The following is a 15,760-nucleotide window of genomic DNA, read 5'->3' as shown; positions in this document are numbered from 1 at the left end:
TTGGTTATGCCCTTTGGGTTGTGCAATGCGCCCGCAGTCTTCCAGGAATTCATCAACGATGTTTTCCGTGACCTGTTGCAGCAGTGTGTGGTGGTCTATTTGGATGACATCTTGGTATATTCTGCATCCATGGAGGCCCACATTCTGGATGTCAGACGAGTGTTGCAACGCTTACGAGAGAACAAGCTGTTCGGTAAGCTTGAGAAATGCGAATTTCACCGATCCCAGGTAACCTTCTTAGGTTACATCATTTCCGCTGAGGGGTTCTCCATGGATCCTGAGAAGGTTTCGGCTGTCTTACAGTGGCCCCAGCCCAGTGGGCTTCGTGCCCTGCAGCGCTTTTTGGGCTTCGCCAATTATTATCGGAAGTTCATCAGGGACTTTTCCATGCTAGCCAAGCCTCTCACGGATCTGACCAGGAAGGGCAGTAATCCTCAGGTCTGGCCGCTCGAGGCCATCCGAGCTTTTGAGGCTCTAAAGTCCGCCTTTGTGTCGGCTCCGATTCTGTCGCATCCCAACCCTGGGTTGCCTTTTGTCCTCGAGGTGGACGCGTCTGAGACGGGAGTAGGCGCCCTCCTGTCTCAGCGTAGAACACCAGAGGGTCCTCTGCTTCCTTGTGGGTTTTACTCCCGGAAACTGTCTTCCGCGGAGTGCAACTATCAGATTGGTGACAGGGAGTTATTGGCCATCGTGCAGGCCCTTAAAGAATGGAGGCACTTGCTCGAGGGCTCGGTGGTTCCGGTTCTCATCCTGACGGACCACAAGAATCTGACCTACCTCTCTGAGGCCAAGAGATTGACACCACGTCAGGCCAGATGGGCTCTGTTCTTGTCACGTTTTAATTACGTGGTCTCCTACCTACCCGGCTCCAAGAACATCAGAGCGGATGCCTTATCACGGCAGTACTCCGAGCTGTCCGGGGAGGAGTCGATTCCGACTACGGTCATACCCCCGAATCAGATCCTGGCTGCTATTCGCACCAGCCTGACCTCTCCTCTGGGTGAGCAGATTTTGGCGGCTCAATCTGGTGCTCCCTCTGGGAGACCCAACGGCAGATGTTTTGTGCCTGAGGAGTTGCGCACTCGGTTGTTGCGAACCTACCATAACTCCAAGGCCGCGGGGCACCCTGGAAAGAATCAGCTGTCCTGGGCGGTTTCACGTCTGTTCTGGTGGCCTTCTCTACGTTCCGACATCGCCGCATATGTAGCGGCATGCTCCGTTTGTGCCCAGAGTAAGTCCCCTCGGCACCTTCCGTTGGGCCTTTTGCAACCCATAGCCACCGGGGAGCGTCCATGGTCCCACCTGGGGATGGATTTCATTGTGGACCTTCCTGCATCCCGAGGCCATACGGTCATTCTCATGATTGTGGATCGGTTTTCCAAAATGTGCCACTGTGTTCCTCTCAAGAAGTTACCCTCTGCACAAGAGTTGGCCTCGATTTTTGCCAGGGAGGTCTTCCGGTTGCACGGTTTGCCCAAGGAGATTGTGTCGGATCGGGGGAGTCAGTTTGTGTCCAGGTTCTGGCGCGCCTTTTGCTCCCAGTTGGGGATTCATCTCTCTTTCTCCTCGGCCTACCACCCTCAGTCCAATGGGGCCGCAGAACGATCCAATCAGGCCTTGGAGCAATTCCTTCGTTGCTATGTCTCCGATCACCAAGACAATTGGGTTGACCTCCTGCCTTGGGCTGAGTTTGCCAGGAACACGGCGGTGAACTCTTCCTCTGGGACGTCTCCCTTCATGGCCAATTATGGGTTCCAACCTGCCGTGTTACCGGAGGTATTCTCTCCCCAGGATACTCCGGCTGTGGAGGATCACCTTTCCGTCCTACGTACTTCTTGGGTACAGATCCAGAGGTCCCTTGAGGTCTCTGCGCAACGCCAGAGACTCCAGGCTAATCGCAGACGAGCGCCCGCTCCTTCCTACCAGGTCGGAGACCGTGTATGGTTGTCCACCCGCAACCTCAACCTTCGAGTGCCCACTCCCAAGCTGGCGCCTCGCTTTGTTGGTCCCTTCCGAGTGCTTCACAGGGTAAACCCGGTAGCCTATGCCCTTGCGCTTCCTCCTGGCATGCGGATCTCCAACGTGTTTCATGTCTCCCTGTTGAAGCCATTGGTGTGCAATCGTTTCACTTCCTCGGTTCCTCGGCCCCGTCCGGTCCAAGTGGGCAATCGTGAGGAATATGAGGTGAGCAATATCCTGGACTCACGCCTGGTCCGCGGTCGGTTGCAGTTTTTGGTCCATTGGCGTGGTTATGGTCCAGAGGAGCGTTCCTGGGTTCCCTCCACAGATGTCCATGCTCCTGCGTTGCTCCGAGCCTTCCACGCACGCTTCCCTCTGAAACCGTTCCTTACTCCGCGGAGGAGGGGCCCTTGAGGGGGAGGTACTGTCATGGTCTTACCTTCTCACTGTTCTCCTTCGTTTGACATGTGCTGGCGGCCATCTTGGTTTCTGGGTTTCTTGTAGCCTCCCACCCTGCGGCTCCTCCTTCCCACTGGGAGGAGCTGGATGCCTAGCTCATATATATAGAAGGTCTGTGGCTTCAGTTCCTTGCTTGGTCCTCCTGTGTGCACATGCTTCAAAGACTGCTGCTGCTTCTGGTTCCTGATCCTGGCCTCGTCTGACTACCCCGTTGGTTCCCGATCCTGGCTTCGTCTGACTACCCCGTTGGTTCCTGATCCTGGCTACGTCTGACTACCCTCCTGGTTCCTGACCTCCGTCTACGCAAGACCCTGCTTCAGTTTAGCCATCCGTTTGGACTTTAGCTACGGCTTGATTTTCAATAAAGCCTTCTTATTCCACCTATCTCTGTTGTACGTCTGGTTCATGGTTCCATGACAGGTACGTAGGAAGATGGCAGAGCAGAATCCGGGTTAAACGCGGCAGAGCGACCCAATGATGCTGGTTTAGCAGACGTCAGGTCATTTAGACGCAAATTCACATTATGTAACTAGGACAGGATTTGATCCTGGTGCTAACGCTGTTGGGCCAACTCCTGGTGTAACACGGTGAGGCTGGGAGGGTTCAGATCAGCGGGGTCCATGGTCTGAGTAAACTGTTATGCAAGCGGGTGTTGACCCACTGTACCATTGAATGGCTATACTCTGGAGGGGCGTGACTAAGCAACTGCCTGGTCTTCACTAGAGCCTCTGATGGTAAGGATAGGCTTGAAATGTTAGGGTAGTTGCGAGGTGCCACTCCAGAGCAGTCCTCGAGTCAGTGTCAGCTGACCAGGGGGTCAGAGATACCGGTACAAGCACCGAGGGGATGTACGTGGTCAGGAAGTCCGGGGTCAGGGCAGGCGGCAAACAAGCAAAATTGGATAAATTCAAAAGTAGGGTCCGGTACACAGCAAAGCAGAACTTCAAAAACACCTTCACTCACGGAACTAGACAAGCTAGTGACCATGAGTTGATCAGGCATCTAGAAAAAGTAGATAGGCTGAGCACTCACACCTGGACCATACAGAGATACAGACAAAATGAAATATATAATGGTGACAATATTTATTATACCTGATGCAAATAGGACAATTAAAATTACTAAAACAATAATGGCTAAAATGGTAATATCTAGCAAATAAGAACAGTAGATGGTAATGTGGCTAAGAACAATTCAGAATGTAGATATGGCCAGCATCATAAATATCAAAATATGCTATGAAAATACATAAAATAAAGGGTACTGTGAGAGACTCAGGATTTGGCGTGTGGAGCCTTAAAGGATAAACCTGATCGGTTTGGATTCGAATATATAAAATCGATATGCTGATAATCGATGAGTGTTTGTCGACAAATTGCTCAGTAATTATTCGAGAGGGTGTCCGGACAAAATTCATAAAATTCCATTCGATTATTTGCACAAATTTGACATATATCCCCTATATGGCATACAGTGATTATACTTTCGATTTGCCGTCTTACTGAAGCTCACAGTGGCGTCCCACGTGGCTAATGGAGTCAGATCCGGCGGTACCTGAATGCGGAGATTCAACTGGAGTAATTCAGGCAAATAAACAGCCCCCGATGTGGATATTCTCCCGTAGTCTTCCTGTCTTTAACAGGTGTAGCAGATGTAAAGATAGAGTTTAGCGTTTATCATGACCCTGTGTGCTTCAGGTCAGAATGTTCGCTGTATGCCGTAATAAAATCGGGGATTCAGCAGGTTGAAGATCCAAGTCCAGAATATAGGGGTCAAGACGTATTAATCAGCTGATGTGCGGGTCTTAGAAACCAGACGCGTTTCGGGGTCTTTTCCTAGCCCCTTCTTCCCACTTTATTTATTTTTTCAACTTTTTATTTTTCACTTTATTTTTTGTCCCACTTTGGGACTTCACCTTTTGGGGGTCTAATCCTTTACAATGCATTCCAATACTTCTGTATTGGAATGCATTGGCTGTATGAGTAATACTGTGTGTATTACTTATACAGCTTCCGACCTGTGAGATCCAGGGGGCTGGATCTCACAGGCTCGTCACCGGAAGGCAGCACGATGCCTTCCTTAGGCATCGCGCTGCCTTCCATGCCATCAGGTCCCCCCTACAGCCCCACGGGGACCCGATGGCACCGCCACCAGCCGCCGCAACATTGAAAACCCGCAAACCGCAGGTCTGAATTGACCTGCGGTTTGCGACGATCGCCGACACGGGGGGGTCACGAGACCCCCCGCGCATTTAGCCAAGGTGCCTGCTCAATGATTTGAGCAGGCACCTTGTTCCGATCACCACCCGCCAGGCGGCGGTGATCGGAAATATACATGACGATCACCGTGAAACTCGAAAAATTTAAATATCGTGCAAAAGTCAGTTTATTTCAGTAATGCAAATTAAAAGGAATTGCATTAATGCAGCTTAAAATTAAGCTAGTCAGCTAATTCATCCATAACCCCTGAGCAGAGGGTACCTCAAAACTGAGACTTTGGGGTTTCATGAGCTGTAAACCATAATCATCCAAATTTTAACAAATAAAGGCTTTAAATATCTCGCTTTGCATGTAATGAGTCTCATATATGAGTTTGAACTTTTAAGTTGCATTACTGAAATAAATGAACTTTGCACGATATTCAAATTTTTCGAGTTTCACCTGTATGGTAGTTATATTCTTGTACATAGGAGGCAGTATTATAGTAGTTATATTCCTGTACATAGGAGCAGTATTATAGTAGTTATATTCTTGTACATAGGAGGCAGTATTATAGTAGTTATATTCTTGTACATAGGAGGCAGTATTATAGTAGTTATATTCTTGTACATAGGAGCAGTATTATAGTAGTTATATTCCTGTACATAGGAGCAGTATTATAGTAGTTATATTCCTGTACATAGGAGGCAGTATTATAGTAGTTATATTCTTGTACATAGGAGCAGTATTATAGTAGTTATATTCTTGTACATAGGAGCAGTATTATAGTAGTTATATTCTTGTACATAGGAGCAGTATTATAGTAGTTATATTCTTATACATAAGAGCAGTATTATAGTAGTTATATTCTTGTACATAGGAGGCAGTATTATAGTAGTTATATTCTTGTACATAGGAGGCAGTATTATAGTAGTTATATTCTTGTACATAGGAGCAGTATTATAGTAGTTATATTCTTGTACATACGAGGCAGTATTATAGTAGTTATATTCTTGCACATAGGAGCAGTATTATAGTAGTTATATTCCTGTACATAGGGGCAGTATTATAGTAGTTATATTATTGTACATAGGAGCAGTATTATAGTAGTTATATTCTTGTACATAGGAGGCAGTATTATAGTAGTTATATTCCTGTACATAGAAGGCAGTATTATAGTAGTTATATTCTTGTACATAGGAGGCAGTATTATAGTAGTTATATTCCTGTACATATAAGGCAGTATTATAGTATTTATATTCTTGTACATAGGAGGAAGTATTATAGTAGTTATATTCTTGTACATAGGAGCAGTATTATAGTAGTTATATACTTGTACATAGGAGGCAGTATTATAGTAGTTATATTCTTGTACATAGGAGCAGTATTATAGTAGTTATATTCTTGTACATAGGAGACAGTATTATAGTAGTTATATTCCTATACATAGAAGCAGTATTATAGTAGTTATATTCCTATACATAGGAGCAGTATTATAGTAGTTATATTCTTGTACATAGGAGCAGTATTATAGTAGTTATACAGTGGCGTAACTACCGGGGAAGCAGGGGAAGCGGCTGCTTCGGGGCCCGGGCTGACAAGGGGCCCGGCACCCGGCAGCGTGTCAGTCAAGTTTTCAGTGCAGCGCCGTCAACATTGGGGGCCCGTCCTGTCCATCATCGTTCTCCGCCCCTGCCACGCAGTGCATCATATTGCCCGAGCCAGACAGTACTGGAATCGAGCTGGTACATCCGGAAGCGCGCTGTTGAAATTAGGCCCGCCCACCGAATTCCCCCAGTCAGTGCGAGGCAGAAGCAGAGCTCGGGCCGGGAGGCCTCTCCGGGACCCTCCGTCACCCAGCTGACCCTGCCAGGCCGGACAGGTATATCCTCCCTACAATCCTCCTCCCCCTGCCCTCAGTCAAGAGGTTTTGCAGCCTCCTCCCCCGAATGCAGCGGCGCTGCAGTCAGGTGTGATGCTCTGCAGCCTGTGGGGACCTAGGGTGATTCATCCTTTCTCCATGAAGAGCCGTCTACTGTGCAGCAATGATGAGGATGCGGCCCGGGCTCAGTCCGTCCTGCCTGCAGAGCATCAGAAGGGATGGATCCTTTCTACCTCTGCAGAGCATCTCTTTTCTAGGTAGTTTATAAGGAATAGGGACAGAGAAAGTCTATAGACTAGTGGAGGCCATTGTAATGGAGCCGGGACAGATCTGTGCTGACCCATATGATGTTTTATGATGTTGCTCTACTAAAAATTCATAGGGTAATCTGAACATATCATTGATCTTCTTCTGTGTGTGACAAGGAGATAAGGTGTTGGAAATCAGAAGTCTTAAGCCTCATGCAGACGTCCGTGGGACACGTTCCGTGAGATACCGGACTGGCATTGCAGGAGCGCACTGTGTCATTGGTTGCTATGACGCTGTGCGCTCCTGCAATGCCAGTCCGGTATCTCACGGAACGTGTTTCACGGACGTCTGCATAAGGCCCCATGCACACGGCCGTTGTTCACGGCTGTGTGCGGGCCGTGGAACCATGGCCTGGATCCCTCCTGAGTGCAGGAGCGCACGGCGTCACTGGTTGCTATGACGCCGTGCGCTCCCTGCTGCCGCCGCAATGCAGTAATACACTGGTATGATCTATACCAGTGTATTACTGTACTGTGCCGGCAGCCGGGAGCGCACGGCGTCATAGCAACCAGTGACGCCGTGCGCTCCTGCACTCAGGAGGGATCCAGGCCGCGGTTCCACGGCCCGCACACGGCCGTGAACAGCGGCGGTGTGCATGGGGCCTGAGGCTCAGGCCGAATGCACACGGCCGTGTTCCGCTGCCGAGAGCGGTCCGTGGTAACGCGGCCTGGATTCCTGTTCAGAGCAGCGCACGGCGTCATTGGTTGCTATGACGGCGTGCGCTTCCTGCTACCACCGCAGTACAGTAATACACTGGTATGATCTATACCAGTGTATTAGTGTACTGTGGCGGCAGCAGGAAGCGCACAGCGTCATAGCAACCAATGACGCCGTGCGCTGCTGCTCTGAACAGGAATCCAGGCCGCGTTACCACGGACCACTCTCGGCTGCGGAACACGGCCGTGTGCATTCGGCCTTAGGGTGCGTCCAGACAGTGCATTAAGGATCCGGCCACATCAATTTGCATGACAAATGGCGACATGTGTGGAGTGGCAAGAAAGTTGTACAAGATTTGATTTGGTGTTGCTGTGGGACATGTAAACTGCAATCACATCCTCTCAGTCTCTCGCTCTCTGTGCTATCAGTTTCCCTAAAATGACAAAGTGGGAACAGAAGGTGACAAATCTTTACTAGTTTATTGAAAAGTAAAAACTTAAATCTCACATTGACATACGTCTTCCGCCCCTTCACTCGGAGCATAAGTCTTCAGCCCCTTTACTTGGGTATGGTCTAGATCGTGACCAACCCAAGGGAGTTGGGTTTACACAGGAAAATACGGTTGTGTAGCCGGGGAGAGGGGGTTTGGGAGCAGTTGGGGGGGGGGCCCATACAAAAATTTGCTGTGGGGCCCAGTCACTTCTAGTTACGCCCCTGTAGTTATACTCTTGTACATAAGAGGCAGTATTATAGTAGTTATATTCTTCCACATAGTAGGGGGTGTTATATTCTTGTACATATTTGTTTATAGTTATTTATAATTTTGTATATAGGAGGTAGTATTCTAGAAGTTATACTGTATTAATAGTACAGTGAAGCTTGTACGTCGTTTTGAACATTGTTTTCATAGTATGTGGAGGGTCACTGATAATTTTCCTCTCATTACTGTGAATTACTCACAGTCGTCTTAGCTGCAGAGAATAGTATGATTGATGTGAATATCTCATGTGGAAGCAGTTTAGTAGTTGTGGCAATTTTGCAAATCATGTGGAAATTGTGAATGACGTGAAATGTTGGCATTCAGCTGAAACAAACAATGTGGCGTGTCTGTGGGTTATTGACAGATAAAATGAGCAATGATATAAAATAGTAATAATGAGTGAGGGGAGAGCAGTGAATAGGCCAATGACAAGGTATGTCTTCTGTCTCATAGTTAAATTGCCCCATGATTAATTATTTAATCCCTCCCTTTACATAGGTGTTGTTCTAATAAGCACCAATGTATTGGTGAACCACATTACAACCCAAAACTGCATCTATAGGGAGCACAGAAAGATTGTACCTATGCGGGTGCAGCAGTCACACCAGGGTCCTGGAGCCTGAGGAGACCCCCAGCCACATAAAAAGTATTATAAACAGCACACATTTTTTGCAATGAAGCCCAAGAACTGATAGTTACGCTTTGGTAACTACTGGGCTGAGAGGTATATTGTAGCAAATGCCTGCCAGTATCAATTAAACTGTAACGGACCAGTGGATTTGAACCCACTATTGACACTGACTGGCTACTCACTGGAGGGGCGTAACTAAGCAACACCTGGTTTTCACTAGCGCCTCTGATGGTGAGGATAGACTTGAGCCACAGTAGTTGCCAGGGGCGACTCCAAGTGTAACACCAAATCAGTGGCAGCTGGTCGGGCATAACAGAAGATATCAGCAATGGTACCACAAGTACAAGTAAGACAGCAGGTACAGAAACAAAATCAGATACAGATTCAGATATTGTGGGCATTCCCCCTCCGGGGAACACAGGAACCCTCTTCTGAAGGTAACATAGAAACAGTGAAACACTGACAGACAGGACTAGGACAGAATACATAACGGACACAGTTATGCACTGCTAGGCGATCATGGAGCAGACAAGAACAGACATGAACAGGAACAGACGCAGATCAGCTCTGCTAGGCTCAGATGCAGTTACACACTGCTAGGCGATACATGGAACAGAACACATGATAACAGACCAAAATGTGATAAATCAGACAGGGCAGGTACAGAGCACAATGCAGAACAGATACAAATCAGGCAAGTATAAACAAGATACAAGAAACCGAATATAACAGAGTAAAATTAGGCTGAACCATACAAATGGGTGGATGGTAAGACCCCTTGGGTCAGCAGCAAGATGCTAAACCTTGAAACAGAACAAGACTGACTGACCCCCAGCCTCCCAGCTCACAGGAAGATAAGGCTTCTTTAGGGCTCATGCACACGACCGTTGTTGTTTTGCGGTCTGTTTTTCACTGATCTATTGTTCCGTATCTGAGTTTTTTCTTCTCTGATTTAAGTCCTCTTCCGTTCCGTTATTGCACAAAACATATCCGTATGGTTTCCGTATTTGATCAGTTTTTTGCGGATCGTATACAGAAACAGTAACTTATTAATCCCCAAACACATGAGCAATATGGGCTGGGCATAGCATTTCTACAGTATGGATACGCAAAATACGGATGAAATACGGATGACATACGGATGTGTTCTGTGTGCGTTCTGTATTTCTTGCTGACCCATTGACTTGAATGGGGCCTTAGACCGTGATTTGCGGACAATAATAGAACATGCCCTACTTTTTTGCGGAACGGCCATGCGGACAAACGGAAACGGAATGCACACGGAGTAACTTCTGTATTTTCTACAGCCCCATTGAAGTGAATGGTTCCGCATATGGTCCGCAAAAAAAAACGGAACGGAAGCGGAAAGAAAATACGTTCGTGTGCATGAGCCCTAAGGAGGCACCAGAGAAGCCCCACCAAGCCACAGAAGCACATTCATAGAACAGGGAAATTAACCCCAATAGAACCAAACAGAAGCAGATACACGGGAACCATACGTAGCCAATACGGACGTTGCAACATAAATAGATACAGAAACAGTCAAAGGGGTACACACAACAGGGCAGGGCTCACACCAGACACCGCAGCCAGCACACAGCCCCTAGCAACCAGCATACACAGGGAGAAAACCTGCAACCAGTACGCCAGGGAGACTGCAGCCAGCCTACATGGCCACACACATCACGGTGAACCGCACCGTGTCATAAACATCTCATAAGTCTACCAAGCAGGCAAGTAAAACACTGGGGTAAAAACCAATGTAAACCAAAGCCAAAGAGTTGGGCAAAAACAAATACAAAGTCAAAAACTTGCCATGGACTACTACCAACTGTTGAGAAGGAGGGATGGGTTTGGAAAGGGTTAGACTTAAATTTGATTTTCACAATATTGTGGAATCACCACACTATGGTTTTTCATTAAAACAATGGACCTGTCTAATGACCTAGTGATATCTAAGAAGACGTTCTTGAGGTTCCTCTTATAAACAGAGTTTCTCCACCAATGGGGTGTGATGTTGAAGGAAATTCAGTAAAAATTGCAGATAAATTATTGTCACCTCTAAACCCAGGAAGCCCCGGAGCGCCAGGTTCTCCTTCCATTCCTTCATGACCTTGGTCTCCCTTTGGTCCTGGTGGACCTAGAAAAGAAACAAAATTGTGGGCAATTAGTCACAGATATAGACTATTAAGAAGAAGTCATATTTCTCAGGTGATTGACATGTAAACTACTCAGATGTTTCATGTAAGGCTACATTTTCAAGCTTCACTAGGCTTTTCATATAGTAGATGTCCACAACAATGGAACTAGTAGTGAGAGCTGGCATTTCACCAGATAATTTTTATCTTAGTATCATTACAGGATGTGATTACAATGAATGGTAAAAACTTCATGAAAAATCTTAAGGAGGATAAGATAGGATCACGGTATTGACAATAAGTGATAGACACCGGTCACCTCTTCCTCAGACTCTTTGCACAGTGATCTTGGTCTAGGACAGAGAACATGCCCACTGCTCTTGGCCATAAGATACCAGGTCATGTTCTGACTAAGGCTGGTATTACAATAGCACAGGGATGGCCAACATGCGGCTCTCCAGCTGTTGCAAAACTACAACTCCCAGCATGCAAACTGCCTACAGCTATCAGCCTACAGCATGGCATGGTGGGAATTGTAGTTTTACAACAGCTGGAGAGCCGCAGGTTGGCCATCCCTGCACTAGCAGTTGCGACTGACAATACAACAATCACCTGCTCGTCAGTGGAGGAGACCACTGCTATATTACATGCAGTGATCTCCTCCACAGTATGGCGAGTTGCGATCGCTAATGCCATCACTCGTCCCCATACAAAATCACAGTTTGCCGGCAGCAGACCTTGATTAGACGGCAAAATCTGTTGCCAGCAAACAATGATTTTTGAGCATGCTTAAAGATTGCAAATGCCCAATGAACGAGCATTTGCTTGTTTATCGGGTAACTGGCGGCAGTATTATACACGTAGATCATCGCTAATGCACGTTCCTACGAACTCTTGTTAGTGATGATCTGCACGATGATCTGCTAGTGTAATACAGCCTTTAGACCAGGGGTGCCCAACCTTTTCTGGTTGGGGGCCACATTGTCAGCCTGAACCAATTCCAAGGGCCGAAAATAAAACTTAAAGGAGATATTACCAACTGAAATACTGTACTTATGGCATATTAAACATACAGTATATATCATTAATGTCTGGTTACACTTCTGGTACTCCCATCTAATGGGAAAATACATGAAAGATACATGTGAGCAGACACTAGACATAGGCATACAAATCTGTTACCAGATGGTTGGGGGCCGCAAAGAATGGTATTGAGGGCCGCATGTGGCCCCCGGGCCGCAGGTTGTGCACCCCTGCTTTAGACCCATTTTTTTCCCAGCTCAAAACATTTTTTAATTGTCCCTTTAACGTGCAAAAGTTAAAAAAAGATGACTACCAAAATGAGCTAAACAAGTAACATTATTTGATAATTGACCCCTCATGAGTTGTCCTAATGAAAGTCATAAAACATGTCATGAGTTTGTTTTTGAAATATTTTTGTATAACCGTCGACCTGTAGAAACCTCCTCCTCCTCCATCCACGATGTGCTGGACTGAGTGCTTCCCATGTGTAACATAATCCGCATCACCCCCGAAGGGTGAAGATGAGAAGATGTTCACTGAAGGCACCCTGGCATCCAGGAATGGGAAATCTTAATTTCAAAAAATGTAGTTTATCGAAAAAATAATCTCTTCGCTTTATGTTGTGGTCTTTTCGAACGTTGGGATATAAACAGCGATCGCCGACTGACGACAGGCTGTGTCATAACGTCAATACCAAAGTGGTATCTCTGGCAGAACATTTATAACCACAATGCGTGATCATGGCGAGAGCCTGAGAAGTCTTTGGAAGGGTTTTGCTCCAAAGACGAATGCACAAGATGAAACGAGAGGTTCAGAGATGTACAATGGTGAAGGGATAGTAGAAACATTATCTATCTATCTATCTATCTATGGTTACGTATGTGATGCTATCTACTGTATACAAGTATAGGCTGAAGAAATAAGCTGGCCATATACATTAGACTAAGGTTGGCCAAACTCTCAGATTTTATCTAGATCAGTTGACCATCTGATGTGTATGGGGACCTCCCAACTCTTCCTCAACAGCTTCTGAACTTCAACATACTGTCACTGAATAACACCACAGTAAATTAACGAAATGACACCGCTATAGAGCGACAGAATAATTCTGCCATACAGTGTCAAACAGGAAGTCCAATATTTCCACACAGTGGTGGCATTGCAAATAAGCTGAACGCTTAGGCCAGACACACATGAGCAAGTTGAATGCAAGGAACTCGCAGCATGTGTCAGTGAGAGGTCTTGTTTTGCCCCCCCTCCCCCTCCCCCTCCCCCTCCCCCTCCCCCCCCCCTCCCCCTCCCCCTCCCCCTCCCCCTCCCCTCCCCCTCCCCCTCCCCCTCCCCTCCCCCTCCCCTCCCCTCTGACAGGATCTCACAACATTCTATCGAATCCCTTTAGGTACCATAACCTTTGCCACCTTCCTAGATCTACACTGGATAGTAGACCAAATTAAATCAACCCAAAGCCCCTTTCAGCAAACAGCAACGAAATTCCACCTGAAGGTAGAACATGTTTTAGAGATGGACACCATCCAACAAGTTCTCTTGTCTTCACTCCAAGTGCCTTCAGTTTGGACAAACTCAGCAGAAATGAAGAAACAATCTAAGAAAAGCCAAAAATGATTGAGGCTAGGGAGGGAGGGGAGCCATCACCTAAAGCCAGAACTTTAATATAAAGGTTGTTTCACCACAAATCTGGGGGTTTTATCATATTCACATAAATAAAATAGAAACAGTTCACGACCCGGTTACTAAAACATATTGAAGATGTTTTGACACACCACAAGACAAAGAATATGAAGTTGGAAGCAGCAGATAAGGAGGGAAGTTTTATTTATGTTTTTTAAAGAGTTGGTCCAAAAATTGAATGATTTTCCTAAAATATGACGTAAAGTCATGATTTTATGAAAGACACGGAGGCGAGTATTGCTTAACCCTTTCTTTACTGACACACAATAGCAGCAAAGAAGTCAACAAGAAAATCAGCCAATGGGTACACGACCCTCCCCCTTAGTCCTAGTATAAAGGGAACACCCCTACAGCTTGTCTTCCTCTTTCTTTGGCTCGAAGACACCATCCACCGAACACTGGAACAACCGGCACCAGGAAAAACTCCAACGAAACGAACACCTCATCCTTGAAGAACGACCCAGGAAAAGATGACTTCAAACCGGAAGCTGACGAACGAACCGCACAGCAGTCCAAGCGACTCAATGAGATCCACCTTAAAAGAAAAAACAAAGAAGAGAATAACAGCAACGACGTCAAGCCGTGTACATTATACCTACGTCCGGAAGCAACCGACAAGTCAACATTATAATAATAAATTAACAGCAATGCAACAAAAAAACACGAACAACGTGAACAACCCCCCCAACAGAGCACATACGAAAGACCCCCAGGGAGGGAAAAAACTAACGGGTGGGGCAATACTCGCCTCCGTGTCTTTCATAAAATCATGACTTTACGTCATATTTTAGGAAAATCATTCAATTTTATATCAAGACACGGAGGCTCCTATTGCTAGTTTAAAGCCCATCCAAAATAGAGGCGAAAGGATGCGGGCCCGGACGGAAGTAAAACTCCCTAAACGTGGAGACCCGCGACCAATCCGCCAACCTCATGACGTCCTCCAGACGAGCACCGGAAAGAGTCAAGGAGGTCGCAGCCGCCCCCCGAACAGAATGCGCCGTGAAAATTGAGGTGTCGATACCAGCGAGGGACAAGACCCACTTCACCCAACGAGAGAGGGTAACAGTAGCCACCGGGGCAAAGGGCCGAAGAGGACCGCAAGGAAAGAGTCCTGGACTCGTACTCCCGCAGACAGGCGACCGGGCATAGTGCCACCGACGAAGGAAAAGCGGGGTAAGAAACCGATGTAATGTTGGTCTTAGTACGCCGCGAGATGTTGAACGTGACGCCCTCCGGAGTAAACGACCGGGCGTCGTGATCCAAAGCCCGAACATCGGACACCCTTTTACAAGAGACCAAGCAAAAAAGGGTGACCAACTTCGCCGACAGCTGACGAAGGGATAAATCCTCATTGGCGTGCCAGGTAGAAAGGAAAGACAAAACTGAAGAAACATCCCAAGAACTAGAAAAACGCGGTCGAGGCGGCCTCGCAAAACGAGAACCCCGAAGCAAACGGCACACCAGAGGATGACGACCCGCCGGACAACCGTCAAAACCCATATGTCCAGACGAAATAGCCGACCGAAAAACGTTTAAAGTACGATAGGCTTTCCCGTCCTCAAAAAGGGAACTAAGAAATTGAACTATGTCGCCCACAGAGGCCGTAGTGGGATCCACGTGCCGAAGGAGGCACCAACCAGCCCAAGATCTCCAAGCTGCCCTGTAGGCTCTTCTGGTACCTGGGGCCCACGCACTTTCCAACAGGAAAACAGCCGTCTCCGAAAGACCTTCGGCCCGCCACGACAGCCCGACACCCTGCAGGCCAGTAGCCGAAGGGACCCGTCCAGTATCAGCGGATGAGGTAGGCTCCGAGGGTCCAGCAGCAACGACATCCGGGATGGAAGTAGACGGGGAATCTCCACCAGAAGGTCCAACAGCTGCGGGAACCACGACTGAGTGCCCCAGAAAGGAAGGATCAATACCACCTCCGAGGCCTGCAGGCGGATCTTGGCCAAAATCCGGGGAATCAGCGAAAACGGTGGGAAAGCATATAACACCCCCTCCGGCCACGGTTGAAGAAGAGCATCCACTGCCTCTGCGGCTGGATCCGGC

The 15,760-nt window shown here is 47.3% G+C and overlaps 1 protein-coding gene across 1 annotated transcript in view; it reads right to left on the bottom strand.

The window, feature by feature from the left end:
* The window catches only part of SCARA5 (scavenger receptor class A member 5), a 252,915-nt gene that overhangs the window by 100,020 nt on the left and 137,135 nt on the right, over positions 1-15,760 (bottom strand). Inside the window, exon 5 of the mRNA XM_044289598.1 lies at positions 10,915-10,995. Coding sequence (XP_044145533.1) covers positions 10,915-10,995 — 81 coding nt within the window. The remainder of the gene's footprint in view (positions 1-10,914; positions 10,996-15,760) is intronic.

This window comes from Bufo gargarizans, chromosome 4, assembly GCF_014858855.1.
Source record: "Bufo gargarizans isolate SCDJY-AF-19 chromosome 4, ASM1485885v1, whole genome shotgun sequence".
Lineage (NCBI taxonomy): Eukaryota > Metazoa > Chordata > Amphibia > Anura > Bufonidae > Bufo > Bufo gargarizans.
Note: the sequence above shows the minus strand (reverse complement) of the source record. Positions and strands in the feature narration are given on the sequence as shown.